Source organism: Dromaius novaehollandiae, chromosome 3 (assembly GCF_036370855.1).
Source record: "Dromaius novaehollandiae isolate bDroNov1 chromosome 3, bDroNov1.hap1, whole genome shotgun sequence".
Lineage (NCBI taxonomy): Eukaryota > Metazoa > Chordata > Aves > Casuariiformes > Dromaiidae > Dromaius > Dromaius novaehollandiae.
In genome coordinates, this window is record NC_088100.1 from 40,192,166 (window position 1) to 40,214,196 (window position 22,031).

Consider the following 22,031-nt stretch of genomic DNA (forward strand, 5'->3'; position numbering starts at 1 on the left):
CTACACTGAATGTTTTATTACCATGTTTATCCCTCTTCTGCTGATAATATCATCAGCAGCTTGCTTTCGTATTTTCACATTGGAGGAAGAATTGTTTCTTTCAAGCAAGTATAAAATTAATAAAGCTGGGATGTTGATTTGTAACAAAAAGTGATTTGTGTGTTGTTCTTTCCAGTGCAAAAATAAAAGTCAAATCTGAGCACTTAAGAGGAAAAAAAAGCTTTTCCTTTACAGAAAAAGGATTTAAGCAATTATGTTTTTTATTTAATATTTTATATGCTATTATTCTGTGAAAGGTGCCACAATGATTTTTGTGCTACATCCCTAATAAGAGGGGAACAGCATCAAGATAATGAGAAGTGGTTCATTGTGCAAGACTATGGCATTCATGTAAAGCTAAAGCTTTTCCTTTGCATTCTTCTAATGTGAATACTTTTATCAGCTAGACTGGGGAAAGAGAGCACTAGCAGTTCTGCCCAAAGAATTGCTGCTTGACCCAAAGTGTGAAGGATGTAAGGTATACTTTTATACACTATTTTGTTCTTCAGCTTTGCTGCTTTACCTCTGGCATCCTTAAACACGTCATTTGTGGCAAAAACAGTAATAGAAATCATAATACATCTAGTTACGTGAGTATTTGGGAAGCAGGAGACTGTTTGCTGAAGCTTCTTTTGCGATTCTGTGAAGCAGACTGCTTTGTTCTGATCTGATTATTCTAGCATATCCATCAAAATTACCAAGGACACAAAAATAGATGTTTGTTAATATGTTTGTTTGTCTACTCCTCCTTTGCCAACTCTTCTTTTATGCTTCTGCTAAATTTTGCTCTTCTTTGGTTGCTCTACCATGATCTGTGGTGCTTTCTTACTGCCGTTAGAAGAGGATCACGTTGTTACAGTAAAACAGACAATATCTCAATCATATTCAAAGTTCCAGTAGGAAGCATTAGATGCTGCAGAAGCTATCTTCTACAGCAGCAGAAAGGTGGGGTATGCAACTTTTTTTAAAAAGTGAGTGTGTATTAAGATCTTCTTTTAAACTAAAATCTGTTTTAATGTAACTAGTTGCCAAAAACTTCCTATTGCTTCCAGCAATGTCCTTGACAGGAATACCTTTAGTCTGTGTTTTGTCTGTGCTGTAACCTGGCTGCAGTATTGTGACTGAGAGTAACTACATTAAACAGTTTTCTGATTCAGTATAATATGGTTGAAATTTTGATTGAGGGTGTGTTTGGTCACGGCCAAATGTGAGAATTTTAAGCATGCTCTTAGTGCTGTTAGTTAACTCAGTACAGATGTTAACATAGGTGAGGCAGTATACAGTTTAACATATGCTAAACTTAGTAGAGTTGAAGACTGAAATAAACATAGTTTTGGCTTGTCTTTTAGTGTGAGTGTCTTGTCTTTCCTGAAGAATTTATATTCTTTCACTTTTATTTTCTGATGCATAAACCCAGAGACAACTTGCTTAAGGTCTGACTTTATAGTTTGCATTATATCCCAGGCATAACATGTTCATTAAGAATGTTATGTTTGCATATTAAAAATAGAAAAAAAATACATATTAAAATGAGTTTATAACCACTTTGTTTTGTTTTTTGTTTGTGTACAAGGAGATTCTGTAGTAGTAGAGCTTTCTTCTCCAGAGGGCTCTGAGAGAATGCTCGTTTTCCTGACTGGAACGAACTCTGTCAGAATTGAACCAATATTGTCAAAATTGTTTTGATTACAGCTAAAGTTAATAAAAAGGAGAAATGTAAGATTTGCTAAGTGGTCTTGACAGTATGAGCTATGTAAAATGCTTTCACATTGACCAACTTGATTGCCTTCTGTGATGAAATAGCTGGTTCTGTGGATAAGGGGAGAGCAGCAGTTTACCTTTAGCAAGGCCCTGGAGATGGTCTCGGGTAGTATCCTTGTAGACAAATTCATGAAGTAGTCAAGTTATCCAGGCTGTGTAAGGTGGCTAGACCATGGGGCTCAAGCACTTGTGATCAGTAGTATGAAGTCCAGATGGTGACTGGCTGCTTGCGGCATCCTTTAGGGACTGATACTGGGACGCTCTCTAACTTCTTTATTAGTGAGCTGGATTCAGGGGCAGAGTGCACCCTCAGCGAGTTTGTAGATGATACCAGGTTGGTGGGAGCAGTCAGTACGCTCAAGGGCAGGGCTCAAGGGCTTTTCAGAGAGACCTCAACAGCCTGGAGGAATGGGCTGACATGAAGTTCATCTAAGGCAAATGCAAAGTCCTGCATGTGGGAGGTGATAACCTGATGCAGTAATAGAGGCTGGGAGCCGACCTGCTGGGGAGCAGCTCTGCAGGGAAAAAAAACAGTTGTCCTGGTGGACAGAAAGATGAACATGAGTCAGCAGTGTGCCCTTGCGGCAAAGAGGGCCAGTGACACCCTGAGCTGTATCAGCAAGAGTGTAGCCTGCAGGTCGAGGGAAAGGTTTATTCCCCTTTATTGGGCACTTATGGGACTGCTTTTGGAGTACTATGTCCAGTTTTGGGCTCCCCACTGCAAGACAGGCGTTGACATGCTGGAGCGAATCCAGGGGGGTGCCACCAAGATGAGTAGGGGTTTGGAGCACAGGTACAAGGAGAGGCTGAGAGAATGGAGTTCAGCATTACAAAGAGAAGGCTCTGGGTGGGAATTGTATTGCTATCTTCATGCACCTTATGGGTGTATGGGTATAGAGAAGGCAGAGCTAGACTCTTGGAGGTGCACACGACAGGACAAGAGGCAATGGACATGCGTTTGAAGACAGGAAATTTGGATTAGATATTAGGGGGAAAAATCACAATTAGTGGTAGTTGAACACAGGAGCAGGTTACCACAGAGGTTGTGGAATCTCCATCCTTCAAGATATAACTCCACTGGGCATCACTCCAAACAGCTTCTGATGGCCCAGCTTGGAGCAGGACGTTGGACAAGCTATTTCAGAGATCCTTTCCAACCTAAATTACTGCTGTTACTCTGAGTTTTCTACTTGTTATTCTCATAAGAAGCAAATGGCAAAATTGACAGCCTTAATATGACAGGCTGTAAACTGGCAGTGTAGGAGTTGGTTTACAAGCTGTTAAGCTGCCCCAGGCTTCAGAGCAGAGCTCTCAGAGGGACATGTTCTGTATGTTGGCATGAGAACCTTACTAGCTACTGCAGCTTAATGCATGTATCTGTATGTGAATCCCCCAGACCTGGCTGAAATGAATGGAAGCCTTTTGTACCTTTGGTGGGTGGTGGTGGTGGTGATTTCATCTCTGCAGAGTTGGGTTTGCATCACTGTAATTAGTTTTATTTCTAAATCATCGTTTTTAGGTATTTTTGTATCAAATAGGAAAGCACCTTTTTGACTGGTGTGTTCTGGGTGTTTATGTGCTCTCTTTAAAATGTTTAGTTCATATTCCTTTCAGGACAGATCATTTAAACAGACCGTTTATACCCTGAAGATACCTATAGTGGCAAGAAGGCAAAAGAGCGGAAATGTAAATTAGTTCCTGTAAGAAAGAAGAGAAATGAAAATGAGACTGATAATTTCAAATTCACTTGCTTTAGAAGCTGAATTGTAGAGATGAGTGTCTAAAGAAATGAATTTTCAGTCCCTTAATTATGCATTTTTGGAAAAAAAAAGCTAAGTATTTATGTTCCCAGAGATGCTCTTCAGGCTTCTAAATTTGGAAAATGTGAACACAAACTCAATCATATAGTGATATGACTGGGGAGAAGTGGCAGTCGTAACATTCTTATATGATCAAAGAATAATTTTTAGTCGGTTAAATTTCAGATTTATATGAAAAAACTAATAAATTTTAAGGAAAAAAGGCACATTTGGGGAACACATTAATTTTAAGGAGATGGATGGAATTGTAAAGAAGGATAGTCTATTAGTGAGGAGTGTAGAATTAAGAACTTAAATTTATTCTTGAATTTTGGGTTTGTTTGTTCCTCTTTCCATACAGACTTTGCTGGAATATGCAGAAAAGTGGAAAACATCAGAAGATCCTCTGCCATTGTTAGAGGTGTACACAGTGGCTATCCGAAGTTATGTTAAAGCACGACCTTATCTTACCTCTGAGTGTGAAAATGTAGCCTTTGTGCTTGAACGTTTAGCACTGTGAGTATGTTTTTCAATTACTAAAAAGAATCTTGTATGGCATTAACTTTCCATTGCCTAAGTGCTTTCTCAGTTGAGTTCACAATCTATAAAAATTCGAAATGAGCTGGAAAACACTTTCTTTACTCATGGTGAACTGCTGTGTCTGAGAAAGAATTTCTTTGCCTGTTGGAAATGGAGCAGTCTTTCCAAGGGTTCCTCTGTTCTGAATCAAGCCAACATCCCTCATTTGAAATGGTCAGCTACTATTCATCTTCATGCGATTTGAAAATGCATTTATTTACATAGGCTGCTACAGGGTTGGACTTCAAAGGAAAATCCATTTTTTTGTTAGAATTAGTGTTTTGTAGAGAGCTTGCTTTTATAGTTTCTGCAAGAGTGTCTAGTATTTCTTTTCTTTATATATTTAAAAGAAACAAATTGTTTTGTGACTTTTTGTGATTTCAAACTACTATTTTGATACTAGAAAAAAGAGCTGTAGATTATACATCTTAAAAAACAGAAGTTGCCTGAAATACTGTTCATATTTGCCCTCTAGAAGCTGTATTGAACTTCTGCTGTGTCTGCCTCTTGATTTACCTGAAAGTAAATGGGAAGAATTTCAGGCTTTCGTACAGGTGAGTTTACTTCATGAAACAAAGACTTAGCAGCTTTTACAAAAGGTTTGGAAACTTGTGGATATTAAGTATGTAGTCTGTCCAAAGACTTGTTTCCTATTGAGTGATAAAGATCAAGCCCTTCAGCTGGAAATCCTGTGTACTCTGAAATAATTAAGTTGTCAGTCAAATCACTTGTTTATGCAGTGATGTAGCAGCTGTGGAAAACGAATATGTTAAGATACTTGAAAATAAGCTAATGCTCTTAAAAATAGTTGTCTATTAATACTGTTAGAAATGAAGTAGTATCATATGAGTCATTCTTCGATATTTACTGTTTGTACATTTGAGGTTAGATATGAATGAAAACATCTGTTGGTACTGCTGGATCTCCCTCAAGGCACTAATAGGTTAAGGATTAGTGTTCTGCTTTAGAGAAGGATGCGGAACAAGTTCTGTTCTTCAGTATTTATCAGAAATAATGTAGTGTGAGGTCCTGTCTAGAGTTTAAGAAAAAAAAAAGTGTATGTGTGCGGTGGGGAGGAATAACAGTGAAAAAGATCAGATACAATTACCTAAGTATTCTCAGCCTACGTTAAGTGTAGGAAAATCCAGGGGTGATTTTTAGGGTAAACTTTTACTAGCAACTGCCTGTTATAATTAACTTTGAAAAGATGTTCTTTGTGTTGGGAGGTTCCACATCCTTCAGAGCAAATGCAAGAGTACAAAAAAAAGTGAAGAGACTTAGATGATCCCTTCCTTTTTTCAGGACCAGTGTTAGTTGTGGATTACTATTTAAGTCACAGAATTTTCAAGGTAACCAGTTTGCTTCCAAACATCCCTCTACTTCCAGAAACTGTCTTGTTATCTAAGTACAGGGGAAATTATTTTAACTGATTTGGGGGCTTCTGTCTGCTGTCATCATAGTTGCATATAAGGATCAGGTGAGCTGTTACAGCTTAAATCTTTTGCCTTTAGTAAAAGTTCAGTCTGCTGGTGCCAGCCTATTATGTGGACCACAGTCTTTTCTCATCCTTCATTTTAAAAGGGAGGCCTATTTCAAAATTCAGTTTCAGAAATCTAAGAAATGGCTCAATTAATAACTCTTAAGGTTTGGGACAATCAATCTTTGTGGTTTCTTTGCCTACATCTCTGGAGGCAGATGCAGAGGTAACACCTATACAGACTGAACATTAAGATGTTTTTGATGTACATTTTACTCTTTGGGTTATTCTGTCTTGACATAAGGTATAAAGATTGTGTGTTCTTAAATTTTTCTGTTGTTTTTTTACCATCCTTTTTTTATAAAACATATCCTTCAGGTGGCTCATAAAAACTTGATGGAAAATGGCAGCCGGGAACTGCATATTTTGACTACACTTACTCAAGAGAAGGGAGTGTGGAAGAACCCTGTGTTGTGTGGTATTCTTTCCCAGGAACAGTTGGATCCAGATAAAGGTAATATTTGAAACAATGTGTGGGAAAAATATGCCTCATTATGATAATATATTGAAATATTATTAGGGTAGATAAGCATATTATGTTAAATATGTAATAAATTTACAGAGTATATAAATAAAGTATACCTGTAGAGTTTTCTTAATTATTGAAATAGTTATGTTCCTAAGAATATACAAATAATTTAATGTTAGTAATTCGCATAAAGCATAATCATAACTGGAGATATTTGTCATTTTCTTTATAAGCCCTGTAAAGGGAGATGACATACAGGCTTTTTTATGATGGGATGAGATTCAGTGTTGACTTACAAAAAATACTTACCATAAAACAAAAAATATATATATTTAAAAAATATATTAGTATGGCATTTACTCAACTGTGGAATGCAAAGAGGATCATTACTGAAGATTCATTTAGATCAAAATTCTGAGAATGGCTAATGGCAGTTGCGTGGGGAAGAGTATGTGAGCAGCACAGGTGTACAGTGATATTTTCCTGATGTATTATTTCATCTACTGATGATCTGCAGTTCAGAACTGGTGTCCTTGTGTTAACAAGCCTTGACAGATTTTTTTATTATTCGAGGATGTCTAATTGGCTTTTGAATCTATATGAACTGTCATATCTAAGTGTCTGTGGCAGTGAGTTCCACAGCTTTTACATCAAGTAAAGTAGTTCCTTTTACTATCCGCTTCTTTTTAGCCTCATGCCTACTTATTTTGTTTGATGTCCTCTGCTTATTAAAAAGAGAATTACTACTCCCGTCTTCTAATGAATGCATCTTCTAATGAATGCATCTTCTCAGTAAGGCTTGATTCGTTAGACTGCTATCATATCCCTAGATTTGTCTCTTCTGTAGTGCCTTTAGTCTGTTTAACTGTTCCTCACACAAAGATCTTCCATACCTCCTCCTAGTTTTACTGTTCCATTGCTGATGTGGGGAACCAAAGGCTTATTCAGCAGTCAACCTGTAGATGTACTGATTTTCCACTTTATCCTATACTCCTTTCATAATATTTCCTAACATTAGACTTTCTTTTTGACTGAGTATTGAACCAGTGTTTTCTTAAAATTGTCTGTTATAGTCCCAGTTTGCTTCTGAATAGTATTTTACAGACTGTTTTTGTGTATATAAAGTTAGGATTGTGTTTTTTTTCCCATGAGCATCATTTTGGCATTTTTATCAACTGTTGAATTTCATCTGTTATGTCACTTTATGGTGCAAAGTCCTCTTCAGTCCTTTACAATTGGGGGGGGGGGGGTTTAACTACCCTGCTTTATCAGCATGTTTTTTCACCTTGTTCTCTACCCCTTTTCTAAATATTTACAAAAAAGCTGCATGGCAGAGTCCTAGTACAGATCCTCAGGGAACCTACTGAGACTTTATTTTCTTTTGCCTTCTTTTTTAACTGATTATTTATCCATATATTGGTCATCTTTCTAATACCAAAATAGCTTGGTATCTTTAAGAGCTTTTGAGAGACTTCATTTAAGGCCTTTAGAAAATTAATTGCATCTCCCATATCCACATTCTCGTAACTCCCTCAGAGGAGTCCAATAAATGTGTAATACGATTTTTTTACAGAAGTCATGCTTACTCTTCCACAAGATTTGTATTTTGTCACTTCTTTTAATAATTTTTTGTGCATGTAATACAGACATCGGATTTATTGTTATACAGTTCTCAGAATCCCCTTGAATACCATTTCTAATTTAGCTTCATATCTGCTGCCTTTTAGTCCCCTTAACATTAAGGTACTTCTAAGAGAGGTTGAATTAATATTTTAGTTGCCTTATAATTTAGTTTATTTAAAATTTCCTTGGGAATCTGGTCATCATGACTATGCATTTTTGTCTGTGTTTTCTGGTAGCATCTTTTATTGACAGTTCAGGATTCCTTTTAGTCCTGAATGTTGTTTACTGAAAGATGCTTCTGCCTTGTAGTGACAGCTCTTACGAGTGACTCCAGTTACAGTTATTACTTGCTTTAAGGGTAGAAAATGCTACTTTTCTAAGTTGCACAAGATTGCATGTCCTGATAAAATGTTTTCAAAGGTAGAGCTACCACTTTTGCCAAGTACCAGTTTATGTGATATTCAGGAGGAAGAGACTGCTAAAGGCACTGATCAGTGTCTTGACTGAGAGTGCTGTTCGGTGGGATATCGATAACGAAGCCATCAATATTGGTGTGCTTGGTGCTGGTGGGTTTTTCCAACCTTATTGGAAGCCACATATGTCCCCTCATCCAGGTAACAATGGCCAATGGGCAAACCACTTTTGACATCTGTACCAGTAATTTTCATGTTTTTGAGATGCAGCAAGCCTGGATCTAATTTTACTTCTAGTACTTGGTTTAACTGATTTTCAAGGAGTTAGCTCCCAAGGTGTTCTTCGTTTATGTCACTGTGATCAGTGCTGACCCCAGCTGGTTACTGGGGCACTTTAATGGAAGAATTGATGCTGTTACATAGAAGCATTTTGTTTTTCTCTTATTAAAACTGCTAAAGCTTGCTGCCCAACTCTTCCAAGAGAGAACCACACAAAGAAGTGTTCATCTTTTAGAGGAAGGATGAGCATTCTCTTTAACAAAAGAGAGAGTTGTCAGTATATTCAGGATTTTCTCATGGTAACTTTATTCTATTCAACTTTAGAGTCCAGGTTGGTGGGTTAGGAGATGTTTCCAGTTTGGAGATTGTTAGTCATAGCCTTCCGTCCCTTTCAATTTTATACCATATTCTCATCCATTCAACCAACACGAATCATTTGGTTGGGTTTTTTTTCATTTCCTCTGGATAGGGTTTTTTTTTTTCCTTTGTATCAATAACAAGATTTTCATATTACATTTTTTTTTCTACTTAGTTGATAAGCTGTTGTCTAGCCAATGCTATCCTCTGTAATATTGTTTTGTTTTCTGTCATCTTTGTGCTAATTTGTAGGATTTTTTAGTAATACCAAAATTACAAAGCCCAGAGAGCTTTCTTGTCTGTAATCCAGCACTCTCACTGGCTCCTACTGTAGCCCTCTTTCAGTGAATGTCTGTCTTTCAGCAGGTTTCAACATTAACCCTCATTTAACACACTTCAGAATATTTGTAAACATTGCTTATAGGATTTTGGTTTTGTTTTTAGTGTTGCCTTTACCATTTTCTGTTACAGAAGTGCCCAACTAGATAAGTAGTCAGCTTGTTGCGCTGGGATGTTGTCATTTGTCAAATTTGATCAATTCAGTCTTTTAGTAATGATTAGTGTAGTGTTCATCTGTTGGAAATGAATCAGTTGAGGCTGGAGATATTTTTACCTTGCAGCATACTGTCAGTTTTTTGTTGACTATTTTTTCAATTATTTCTTCATCTTTATTTTATTTTATTTTATTCCTGTCTTGGCAGTTTTAGTTAGGACAGAACCAAATAGATAATAACCTATACAGAATCTTCGATACAACTGGATATCTGCTGAACGTTGGGTCAGTGATTCTCTCTTCTCGAAGGCCTCTGTTGTTGACTCTTGAAGGTCAGTTTGTCTTTTCGCATCTCCTGCAGGAAGCACAACTAGGTGTCCGTTTCATTTCAGAGACGGATCCTTTTAAATTGGTCTATCTTCAAATTATTCAAACTTTGAACATATTGAGAGAGACCGGTTCAATTTCACTGACCACACAACATAGTTGGTTTGGTTTCCGATTATTGTCCTTAAGCAAATACTGGCTTGTCTTTACTGGACTATTCTTTCCCTGTCTCAGCGTTGAGAGTGGATTGTTGCATGGGTTCCACCTAAAATATGAGCAGGAAGTACCCATTTCCTAAGATATTAGGGAGACTGTTCTGAGTGCCCGGTCATTAAGTTCAGTTTTCCTTACTCCTGGCTCCATTGGGCACAGCTCAATTTTCTGATGAACGTCAGTAGGTCAGGAATCATGAACTAAGGGGCTCGAAAAAAGGTAGAGGAAATATTGTAGATGTTTGGAGCACTTCAAGGACAGCATGCCTGTCACTGATTTCTTTGATGATGATGGATGCTATTGCATTACTACAGGATGTTCATATAGTGCTATGAAACCTTTGCGTATATATGTACACACACACAAATCTATACACATGTATGTATGTGTTTATGTATGTACACATATAAAATCCTTTCACACTGGAAATATTCTCAAGCGACTTGATTTGTCAGCTATTTGAGTCCTAGTATCTAGCCAAACGCTGGCAATGCCCTTGCTATTAGTTTCTCTCTGACAGTGGAGGTTAGGAAATCTGGCTTAAGTTACCAGATTCTATGCAGCAGATGTCACAGAATAAAAGAGAATCTCCTCTTTGGGAAACGTTTTAATACTAATATGCCACAAACTTGTTTCTGAAGAAAATCACTCTTTCTCTCCGTACAAGTGAAACATCAGCACTGTCTTCTTGGATTCTGTTTATTCCCACAACCTCAGCCAATACTAGTCTTTCTGGTTATGGAGGACTAGCGTGGAAATGGGGGTTCAGGTGCGTAACTTCTATCATCAGCTTCACTGTGCCCCCTGCCCCCCTTTTTTTCCTCCAGATAACAAGCGGTCAATTTTCTATCCAAATGAACTCTTTTCTCCTCCCCCTTGCATCCTTCCCACTCTTGCACTTTCCAGTATACCAGGTTAATTTCAGATGTCTTGTTTACCTATTCTGGTAACAGATTACTGAAGGTCTTCCATGAATTAGTACTCTTTATCTCATGCCTTTCTTTCTTAGTTCTTCTTTCACCTCCATCACCACAAAAGCAAAAAATGAGGAAAAGAGATTTGGCTCTTTGGATAAGCACGTTTTATTTTTCTGTATAGCTAAACTTAATTGCCACGTAATTATGAGCTTTGATGCCTAATGAGCGGAGGGATATATTTTTTTCAGTAATTCGTGACTGGTGAATGTAAAGAGAGTTTATTTGCAGAAACCAAATTGCCAGCAGGATCTTCAGATGTCATTTATAAGCCTCCTAGGTAGACATTGAAAGCTGATAGCACTACTCTTGGCTGCCATCTGAGAGATTTCCTGACAGATGCTAACAGTTGTGCAGTACTTCACTTTTTGAGTTTCTGAATCTGCTTTGTACTGTGTCATGAATCTACATTCATTTGAAGAATGCCTATGTGATCTTCCGCTCCCTCAGAGCAGTTCATTAGGAAAAAGAGAAGTTTTTACCCCAGTTCCACACAGATCTTATTTATTAGTTTTGTTGCTCCTTGCCCATGTCTTTACCCAACGGGACCCACAACAGTTATGTGACTGGGCCTGCAACTTCTTGATTCAGATCCTGGTTCCTAGACAGGATTATCTGTTAAAGGTGTGCTCAGGAGCTGTTAACTACTTTGTTCTTGTGAATTTTCTTCTCCTTTTTCCAACTAAATGTGCATCTCCTGTGTCCTTAAAAAGTGCCTAACAGATTTTGAGTTTTGGTTATATACCATCATGGACGCTTTGGACTTGAGAGATCACCCAAAGTTACATGATCCAGTCAGGTCATGAAGCAAAGGTTGATAGCAAAGTATCAACCCTCTCATGTAACTTTTCAGAGATCCCTTATGAATAAGTTGATAGCAAATTCTTTGCTCTGGGATACCAGCGAACCAGTTTGCATGGATCTCAGATAGTGGGAATAACCAGTCCCAGTACCAAAGCAGAAAGAAATTGAAAAGATGTCCTAGACATTTGAAAACAGAGTATCTCATCCACATCATTACATTCGAGATGGCAGTATTGGCCATGATCATCGATTGATCTGAAAGTAAACAATTCACATTCCCTAGCGCTCAGCCCCTGTTTTCATATTGCTGCCAGATACTTCATTGCATTTTTGTGTTGATTGGTCTTGCTACTACTTCGGGCTCCAGCTGCATGCCTTTTTTTTTCCTGAGATTGCAGTCAGAACACTGATGAACAGCTATAGCTTGTAAAGAAAGAAGAATTTTCCCTGTTTCCCTGTATCATTAACTGGTTAGGGGAGGAAACCTAAGCGAGACCATGCCTTAATTCTTCACAGTACAGTGGGCCTTTTGTCTTATTTGGCCTCCTGCTTGAACTACTAGGTGTCTTAGTTTGAGGTCGGCACTGATGTAGCTAATCTGAATTCACTGACACCCAGAATTTACCATTCTTGAAGCTGTGTGGCAGACCTGGTCAACCTCATTGCTTAGTGCTCTTAAGATTGAAAATTAAAGCCTAAGTGTTTTGGGATATGCGATAGCCTGTACCATGGTAACATGGTATATTTTCACACTTCCACCTTCAGTTTCTGTCAGTGTGGCTTGTGCTCTTCAGCATGAATCTGTTTTTTCCATCCTGGAGGTTGTCATTTTCGTGCAGTGATGATGAAATCCTTCAAAACCTAAGCCTATGCTGTATCTGATACCTGCTCAGATGGTACTTAGAGGGACTGGAAGAACTGTATGGAGAAAGAGGATGTGAGATAATCCTACAAAAATCCAGAATACTTACTTTCTTTTAAATCTGATTCTGATTGCCCTTAGAGATTTAAACCCGGATGTCAGGAGCAAAGTTCTTGAATTTTTCATAGGTTTGAATGTAGTAGGCAGTCTGCTGAGTATGTCTCTTTGAAGAGATGTTCAGAGATACAGCTATCACTATTCAGAGATCATCAAGGTGGATAACAGACAGGTTTGAACTTAAATAGCCAGTTTGGAAGTATTTTAATTAGGGCACCATCCACCAGAGGTCAAATGATACCAGCAGCCTCACTTAAGTGTTTTCATCCTGGGTATATGCAAAGCAGCCACCTGGAACTTCTTTTGCCCTTTCACCAGACAGTATGCCATCGTAGAAGCATCCAGGATTTGGTGCTGTATTCAGCAGAATTGTGCTGAGATGTTGTTTGCATGAAGGATTCTGAGACCCAGCTCCAGGTAAATATGAAAGTATTGAGTACAGTTCAGAGTCACCCACAGTGTGAACGCACATGTGGACTAACACTTGAAGATGAATAAAGAGGATACTTACTAGTAACTGAAGTTCTTTGAGATGGATAGTCCACATGTACATTCACCTCCTACTTCCATCCTCCTTGGTCAGAGTAAGGTTGAGAGGAAATAAAGGCCTCTGGTACCTTAAACTATACCTACCCAAGAATTGGCAAAGGGTAGAGTAGTAGGATTATGAGTGCTTTGAGTAAGGCAAAAATTCTTTGCTTTGTGCTCTACGAGGCCTCCAGTCAGCCAAAGTGTAACATACAAGTGGACTGTCCACCTTAAAGATCTTACTACCAGACTTGTTCACGGCTTATTCATGCTCCTGTGTGCTACTAATCTAAGGATTACCTTTTCTGTTTTTAATCCATGTATGCTATAAGCATTACCTGTAGTAAAAGTTCATAGTTGTTCTTGCTGACTTGATATGGAGTCACTTGGTAATATGACCTAAGACTCAAACTGGGATTTAAGGGAATAATGGCAAATCTGAATGTAGAAGATTAGAACTACAGAGAACTATATTCCAGTATTTTCCAGGTTATTCCCCAGTTACCAGATCTTAGTACAATCTGTCATAAGGCATCTGCTAGCCTTTTTTTCTCTTGTGTTAATTCAAAAATTTTATATGAATTTTGCACATGGAGTAGTTTGTGAATTTTAATGAATGGTGGCACTTTGCACAAAAGCTGCATTTAATAGTTCTTCAAAGAATCAGGCTATTGACTACCTGTATCATTCTCACTAAACGCATCAGTTTTTGTGTTCCTAGAGGTAAACTGGCTTGTGCTGAAAAGCTGTACGTTCTCAAGGTGCTTTTATCAAGTTATATTTGTCATGGTAAACTAAGTAAGAATTTGTCTACAATAACTTTTTGAATAGACATCGAATTATAAAATACATTTATGAAAAGTAAAAACATACAGAAAAAAACGTATCCTAAAGATTCCTCACATGTAATGGACTTGTCTGCTCAATCTTGGTGCCATTTTTTGTCTGAAAAAATACTATATAGTTCAATTATGAAATGTAATTAAAACTTGTATTTTGAGTGAGCTTTCAAATATTAACCGTAGTGAGTATAATCACTTGGATTAGAATAAAGACTTACGAGTTAATATGTAGCTTTAACTCTGAGGTCTTCCTATATCTTAATGAGGAGATAAGAGAAAATGTTCTGATGACTATCTAAGGTAGACTACTAAAACAGTAAACACTAAAGGAAAGGATTACTGAGAGCTCCTAGATGGAACAGTGTCTCTAAAATATTAAATGTGGTAGTTGTAATATTAAATCAGAGTAAAACCTCATGGGTTACCAATATAGCTTAAAGTCTAAGGTCTTCTTGTATCATATTACAGAAATATAGTATAATGTTCCAATGTTGTTCCACGCACACTAGCTAAGAGAGTAAACACTGTGGGTGAAAGGATTACTGGTAGCTGGTAGGTGGAAGAGCAAGGCTAAAACTGTTAAATGTAGTTAATGGCTGGGTCATTTGTGGGTTGACAAGAGTACAAGTGTTTCTGATAAGATACTGGAAAGGATACCGAACGAACATTTCTGCTACTTAAAAGGAAGATGTCCTATCATAAATACAAAAAACGGTTACCATCTACCAAGTGTCTGTTAGTGTGCTGTGGTTTTCCCTTTCTTCCTACGCGAATAAAAAACTGGTTATGGCCTCATCGACATAGAGAGAGGAAGAAAGACCTCTTATTTGAGTGGATGTTTGTATACATCAGTGAGCCATGGATGATCATTGTAATAGTGCACAAGAGTGCACTATATTGAACAAATAACTAGCAAGCTGGTTGAAATGATAATTGAACCATAAATCTTAAAATGCATGAAAGATAACGATGGGTTCTAACAGGCCTGGTTTCTGCAAAAGGCAGTATTTTCTGTCCTAAAATTCTGTGTGCTAAAATGATAAAAAAAGAAAACAGCTGACCTAATTTAGATTGTGGAATAGTCTTTTAGTAATATCCTGCATAATTAGTTACAGAAGGAGAAATCATGAGATAAAATGAAAGCCAATCATGAATCAAAAACTAACTGAGGTGAAGGGAAGCAAAGAATAAAGTGAAATGATCTTTTTTTGTTTTCCCTTTCAATAAACCGCATGTTCAGTATACTAATGTTTCAGATACTAGACTGAGGTAATTAATTTTACAGATGATGAAATTACTTAATTATTTCATCAAGACCAAACAGGACTTTGAAAGTCAAGGAAATACAAATTAGGTGAATGGGCAGCATGATTTAAATGAAATTCAGTGTGAGTAAATGCAGAAGAATATAATGAGTGTTTCTACCAAGATGTATCAAAAAGCAAGAACTGCAAATCCCCAGAAGGTTTCAGGAAGGGTGATTAGAATAGTCAAAAGCTGGAAAAAATCTTCTTTAAAAAAAGAGCAAGATTTTACTGTAAGGTTGAAAGGATATCATGAGTCTGTTGTTTACATGAAAGAATGGCAGAGAAGGAAAACAGTAGAAATTTCTCTTGTGTTTAAAAAATAAGGAAATGTTTCATGAAATTAAGATCTGGGAAAACCAGCAAAGATTTTTCACACAATGTAAAACTCACTTGTGGAAATGGTTGTCACAGGGAGTGGTTGATGTCAAAAGGATTAAACAAAAATGATTCATTCAGTGTCTATCTAGTTTTAATAATTAACTGTACATATTTTGGAGGTAGTATTGAACCTCATGCTTCATAACTGACCTAATTTTAATCCTGAAGGTCTGGGTGAGACCTGAGGTGTGTACATAGGGGTGGAAACATTAAGCTGCGCTTGCCTTTTCTATAGGACTCTCAAGTTTTCCACCAAAGTACCTAATGTTGGGATGTTTGACTACACAGTAGTTTTAACACTGGTAGCAGTATATCTACAGAATACAGTTGAAAAATATAAACATTCCTGTGTCTTTGAGTCTTGAGCTATACGCAGTCAAAGGTATAAAAGACAAGCCTCTTTTTGTGAGAACATTTATTTCGGTTGAAGAACTTTTAAAGGAGTTTGACTGCGTTATATGAATGCATAATATTAAATATTTAGTACCAAAACAAAGAAGTTTAGCTATATCTACACTTGTCACATTCATCCTTCCATAGCAAGGTCTTTAAAAGGCAGCTCTTACCAAAGGCATAGCAAAAAAGCATAAAGAAGGATGTAGGAATAGAGACATTGTGTTATATGTCTTTCTATATGTAATTAAGTGGTTTCTAAACACTTTAATACTTATATGCTCTGTAAATCTCAGTTTTGTGCACGCTATTTTGCAAAGAAATTGGAATGAAAACCAGAAAGTAGATGGAAGGTCTCCTGTAGCAAGGAGCCCTGATAAAACACAAGTACACTTCTCAAAGACTCTTTTTACCCTCTGTGCTTTTTACCTTTTCTACCTTTTTTGATTTGTATAAATTTTGAGTTAATCTTGAATCAGTAAATGTCATCTGTTAATTCTGTAACCCTCTGCGAAATGACTATTTAATATTTTGGCTTGTTTTTCTTTGAAGTGAATGAATTTTTAGTGTTTGAAGGCCCTGTCCTGCTGGATATGCGTATTAAGCACCTAATGAAAACAAAGCAATTAACACAAGCTACTGCCCTGGCAAAATTGTGCTCTGACCATCCAGAAATAAGTGCAAAAGGCAATTTCAAGCAAACCTACCTGGTCTGTCTGTGTTCAGGATCACCAAATGAAAAGCTAATGGAAGAAGTAAGTAAAAAATAACTTTTTTAGACTTCTTTTTAAATAAGAATAAAGACACTAGTCATGATTAAGCTATTTTTGTTTAGAATACTATCTAAAATACTTTCAGTATTTTTTTTCTTTTCATTTAAGACTCTCTTAAACTGATTAGTAATGACTCTTGATTAAAACATTTGTGGAAGTGTAATATTAGGTTGCTAACAGGCATTTTCTGGCTCTGCCACAGCATTATATTTGATTTTGCTCAAAGTATTTTCTCTCTCAGCCTCTGTTCCTGTCTGTAAAATGGAGATAATGATTTTCCCACTGTTACTATTTGAACCGTAAATTTTGTATACTAATTAGTACATGGAATGTGGTGTTTTAGGTGCTACTTTCAATACAGGGAATAAATGTAGCCTTTTTTGACCCAAGTGCCTACATCAGGAAATCACAGTTCACTTCTATTAGGAGGTAAAATTGAAGATATAATCAGGTATTTTGTCTAGTTAGAAATATGAAATTCTTCTTTCTTAAATACAAAAGTCAAAGAAGAAATGACAACTTTGCTTTTCTGCATTCTTTCAGGTGGCATCTTCATAGCTCACACCACCCCAGACTTTTACCTGAGCCTTTTTCCTTCTTATGATGCTTCTGCAAAGCATGCTATGCTTCTGCAATTGTCAGTTTTCTTGACTGTATGCATCTCTCTACTGTTTCTTTGTTTCTGTCATCATTTCATGTTCATAATAAATAAGCAATTAAGCATGCTGAAATTGCTCTTTAAGAATTAGAAGGATGGAAATCACACATTGATTGTTAGAAAAGCTTCCTACTATCTATTTAAATTTGGCCAAATTCACAGTTGTTTTGAGTATGCATGAGTTGCATTTTTTCCCACTGGAGGCATTCTAGCTGTAGATTAAATGCTAAGATTACCCTTCTCAATGGACGTGCTCTTGTAAAGCTGAGTCAGATCAGCTCGGGCTGCTCCAGGCCCTGCCACAACAGGCTGAGGAATTCCAGCAGGAACTCCATAGCAGAAGCTGTGACTCGACCTGTGCAATCTTGTGCTCCTTCACTAAATATTCCCATTGGAAGTGGGAATTTCTGACCCTGCAAACATGCTTCCTGCATTACTCATCCCTATCATGTTCCCAAAATAGAATGGGCTTGGTCAGTGAATGAATCTTGGATCCCGTAGGGAAAAGCAATGAGTAGCTGTGTTTCTTAGTATGTCATAACACACAGTAAAGATGGAATTGGGTTATCACAGATAACCTAGTTCAGATATTTCCCAGTCTTGGATTGCTTAGCTTTGCAGCCTCAACTGCAGAATTGTTTGCAGTATTACTAATTATCCTGCAAAGTTTATAAATCACAAGCCGAAGGCAGATATACAGTTAACATCTCAAAGTGGACTTCTGAACTGAAAAGGATAGCCACTTCATAGTGTGAAAAATGGGAAATAAAAGTACATACAAGAAGTACACCTCACTCTTTAGTGGTATGGAAATTTTGATATCCATTGAGAATAGGCAGAAAAGTAGTATTTGAGCTCACTTTCAGCTTGGATTAGGCAAATAATTCACTTCAAAAATGTGAAGAATTCAAATCTGCAATATGTGAAATGCCTAGACTGACAGACTTGATGGCTGGACCTGTACAGACCTTTGCTGCAAACAGGGTCCCTTAGAAACTCTTAAGAGGCTGAAAGAACATTTCAGAAAAAAAGTATCCCTTTATTGTAAGGCTGAGTTCTCCTGTTATTCCCTAAGCTTTTAACTAATGGTCCCTGTCTGAGACAGGGTGCTGAGCAATGCGGACATTTGGTCTAAATTAGTATGGCAGTTATGTTTATCCATCCTCTTTGAGGACTTAAGAATTGCAGTTTTCTTTAGAAGGTGGCTTTGAGATTATTAAACCTCAAATGATGTTTAGTGATGGGTTATTGGTATAGTAACAAAGTGTAAATTCGGGGACTGAATTGCTGTACTCTTCAAAACTGTAGTTTGATTGCTGGATCAGTAGCTGGATACCATGGTGCTAAACCAAACTGTACTGCTGCCTTATCCAAGTACTAAAGTGTCTGGTTATTTGGATTGGGATTTCTGTTTCTTTCTTTGGGTTTTCTTATGCTTTCTCAAGAGACTTTTAACAGTGTTATTGGAATAGTTGTTGTTCTTCAACTGCCAGTGTCAAAGAATAAGTAGAAGCTTGTGCTGCCACATGTGCTAACTGATGTAATCAAAACAGTCTGCTGAGAGGCAGAATAGACAGTAGTTAATATAATAACTGTGCTGATTCAATGCTAATGCTACTGTCCAGTACTACTAGGTGACTGGGTTTTCCATTGTTTTGCTACAAAGCTAAGTGTTTAAATTGCGGCTTGAACAAATAAATTATGCTACACAGATAGTAATATTCTTCTAGAAAAACATTCAGTTGATCTGCTTCTTGCTATACAGCTTCTTTTGTCTTTTTATCTTTGATTTTTGGAAAATACTGGAACATTCATGTTAATTGTAATTAATCATCCAGCTATTGTATTAGAGCGGTAGTAACATCAGTGACTACTAGACTGGGTTAGATGGGGAGGTTGAGGTAAAAGTCTTTCTGCGTTAGGCTGAAATTTGAAGTTCTAAATCTGTTCTTTGCATTTATTATGTGTACCAAATATATAAGAATGCTTAATGCTGTACTTTAAAAATTTTAGGTGAGTGGAGCAGTAGACACAAATAAGTCTAATGTCTTCAAGACACAGGCTTTTATATTCACATTACAAAAAGTTTTTTTCTGGTGGTATAATCGCTTTTGACACTCACTTTATCTAGAAAAGCCTTCCTTGATTTGTTTAACTCGGAAGAGAGAAGCTTGAAAATGTTCACTAAATTCTAAATTACTGTCTTTTTATAAAGGATCAGATTAACATTTGTCTGAAAGTGAAACCACTTGCTTAGTCTCAATCTTGTTTTCTTTCCTCCCTTCCAGATTGCAGAAGTAGATTGCAAAGATGCTCTGGAAATGATTTGTAACCTAGAATCTGATGGAGATGAAAAAAGTGCTCTAATTTTATGTGCAGCATTTTTATCTCGCCAGCTGCAGCAGGGAGAGATGTACTGTGCCTGGTGAGTTTGTTTTTTGCTAATGGAAATAAAATTAGTTTTGGCAACATATAGCTGATACATGAGCCGTAAGTTAACATTCTCTATTCTTTAAAATCTATGAGCTAAACATGAAGGAGATTAGGCTTTTGGAAAGCTTAAAAAAAAAAAAAAAAAAAAAAAGGAAGTATTTGACATGATTAGCTTCTATTATGGGAGTTTGAAGGCAGCACTGTATAATGAGGCATTAACAAATAACAGTAGCTTTTTAATAATTTTTCTTGACAATAATAATATGCTGTAGAAATGAGGAATTTAATATCTGCAGGCAGCTAGTTAGCATTATGATGAATTTCTGCACTGAAAACAGAATACTAGCGATTGGAAAAATAGATTTTTGCCTAAGATACTTTTTTCCCTTCTGTCCTTATTTTATAACACAGAATTCTTTCCTCTGAGAAACTTCTGGAAAGGAAGTTACAGCAAAAGTAATAAGCTTGCTAAAATTACTTGTTGTTTAGGAGTTGATTTCCTTGCTCTGGAAACAAATAACAAGTCTTTGTGGGGAGATATTTGAGCTGTTAGACTCTGAACTTCTGACTGCTAAAAGTTTAGCTGGGCTTCCAAACCTGTACAGTTCCTGACAGACTTGCAGTTACCTCTTCTGCATGTGCAGCCGCCGTAGGACGTCTAATGCAGGATTTTGCGTTAACATATTCTGCTAAAGTTTGGGGGTTTACACCATCCCACAATACATTAAACATTCTTGGCTATTTACACCTAAGGAGGGCCTAGCATTTGGGAAACTACTAATATTTAGAATTAAGTGGTGTAAGTTAATGTAGATAAAGTAGTCGTATTTGTCTTTTGGGACTAATTTTGCACTAAATCACAGTTAGATTCAGCTCTGAAAACAGAGCAGCTGAAGAAAAATGTACCTACTACAGAGAAAAGCTGTTCTACTGTAGCTGTTGATAATTACCAAGAATTCAAAAATGTAAAATTCAAGTCTGTGGAGTAGAGAGTAAACTACTTGGCAATATTTTTTCAATACAGAATCGTGAGTCTGTAAATTATGTAGTATAAATTGACGCAGTACTGGTTTTATTCTGATCTATTCTTCTAGAATTGAGTCATTGAGATAATTTTGAAAATTAGATACTGATAATGAGGGTATATTTTTAAGAGCTTTTATCTATAAAAAGGTTTTTCTTCAGGTATTTCTTCAGGATCAGGTTTTTCTTCTTTGAGGGGCAAAATAGAAACTCTTCCCAAGCATGCACTTCTTGTGATTAGATTTTGTGGTTGCATTGCTGTTCTTGAAATATTTTTCTCTTTTTCTAGGGAACTGACTCTTTTCTGGAGTAAACTGCAGCAAAGGGTAGAGCCTTCTGTTCCAGTGTATCTAGAGAGATGTCGTCAACTTTCTGTATTAACTAAGACTGTTTATCACATTTTCTTCCTGATTAAAGTAATTAATTCAGAGGTAAGGAAACTTCTGAAAGAATATTTTTTATGAAACTTTTTATGAAACTCTGAACAGGAAGACTTACTAAAGCTGCTTAGACATTTGGTTTCTTAGTGTAGAATCAGCTTTGGGGCAATCATAATTGGTTTTAAGACCTTTGCAACTTCCTTGTGTAGGCAAACTACAAGCTGATTCATTCTAAGTCATTACAGCTTTATGCTCCTTTGGGGGGAAATAAAAGGGGGGGGGGGGGTAAACAGAAGAGCTGGATGCCACAACTGAGATGAAGGAAAAATCTAAAGGTGAGGTTTATAGCCTCCTAATGTTGTCCATGTCCTCTAAATGAGATAATTTCTATTAGGAGATCCTAACATTCCTCTTCATTATTTTTAGTATTTCAAATATTACAGAAAATGGCGAGGAAAAGTTTGTGAGGAGAGGAAATGAAGTCTGTATATTAACATATTAAAAAAACCTACAAAAAACAAAAAAAAAATCCTTTTTGATCTGCCACTAAGAATACAATTTGTTTTGATAAATGAAAGCTTTCCTTTTGTGGACTTAGATTTTATGTTGTATTTGAAACTCAGTTCATATATCTCAGCTAACCTTGTCATCTCATTTTCCTATTCTCCTC

At 36.8% G+C, this 22,031-nt stretch overlaps 1 protein-coding gene across 2 annotated transcripts in view; it reads left to right on the forward strand.

Annotated features, from left to right (window-relative positions):
• The window catches only part of ZNF292 (zinc finger protein 292), a 58,940-nt gene that overhangs the window by 25,863 nt on the left and 11,046 nt on the right, over positions 1-22,031 (forward strand). Inside the window, exons 2-7 of one of the 2 annotated variants that reach the window (XM_026093377.2) lie at positions 3,961-4,115; positions 4,654-4,732; positions 6,034-6,169; positions 16,647-16,849; positions 19,814-19,950; positions 21,271-21,412. In XM_026093377.2, coding sequence (XP_025949162.1) covers positions 3,961-4,115; positions 4,654-4,732; positions 6,034-6,169; positions 16,647-16,849; positions 19,814-19,950; positions 21,271-21,412 — 852 coding nt within the window. Of the gene's footprint in view, positions 1-3,960; positions 4,116-4,653; positions 4,733-6,033; positions 6,170-12,949; positions 13,064-16,646; positions 16,850-19,813; positions 19,951-21,270; positions 21,413-22,031 lie in introns of those variants that run through there. The other variant, XM_026093378.2, reaches the window with a different exon arrangement.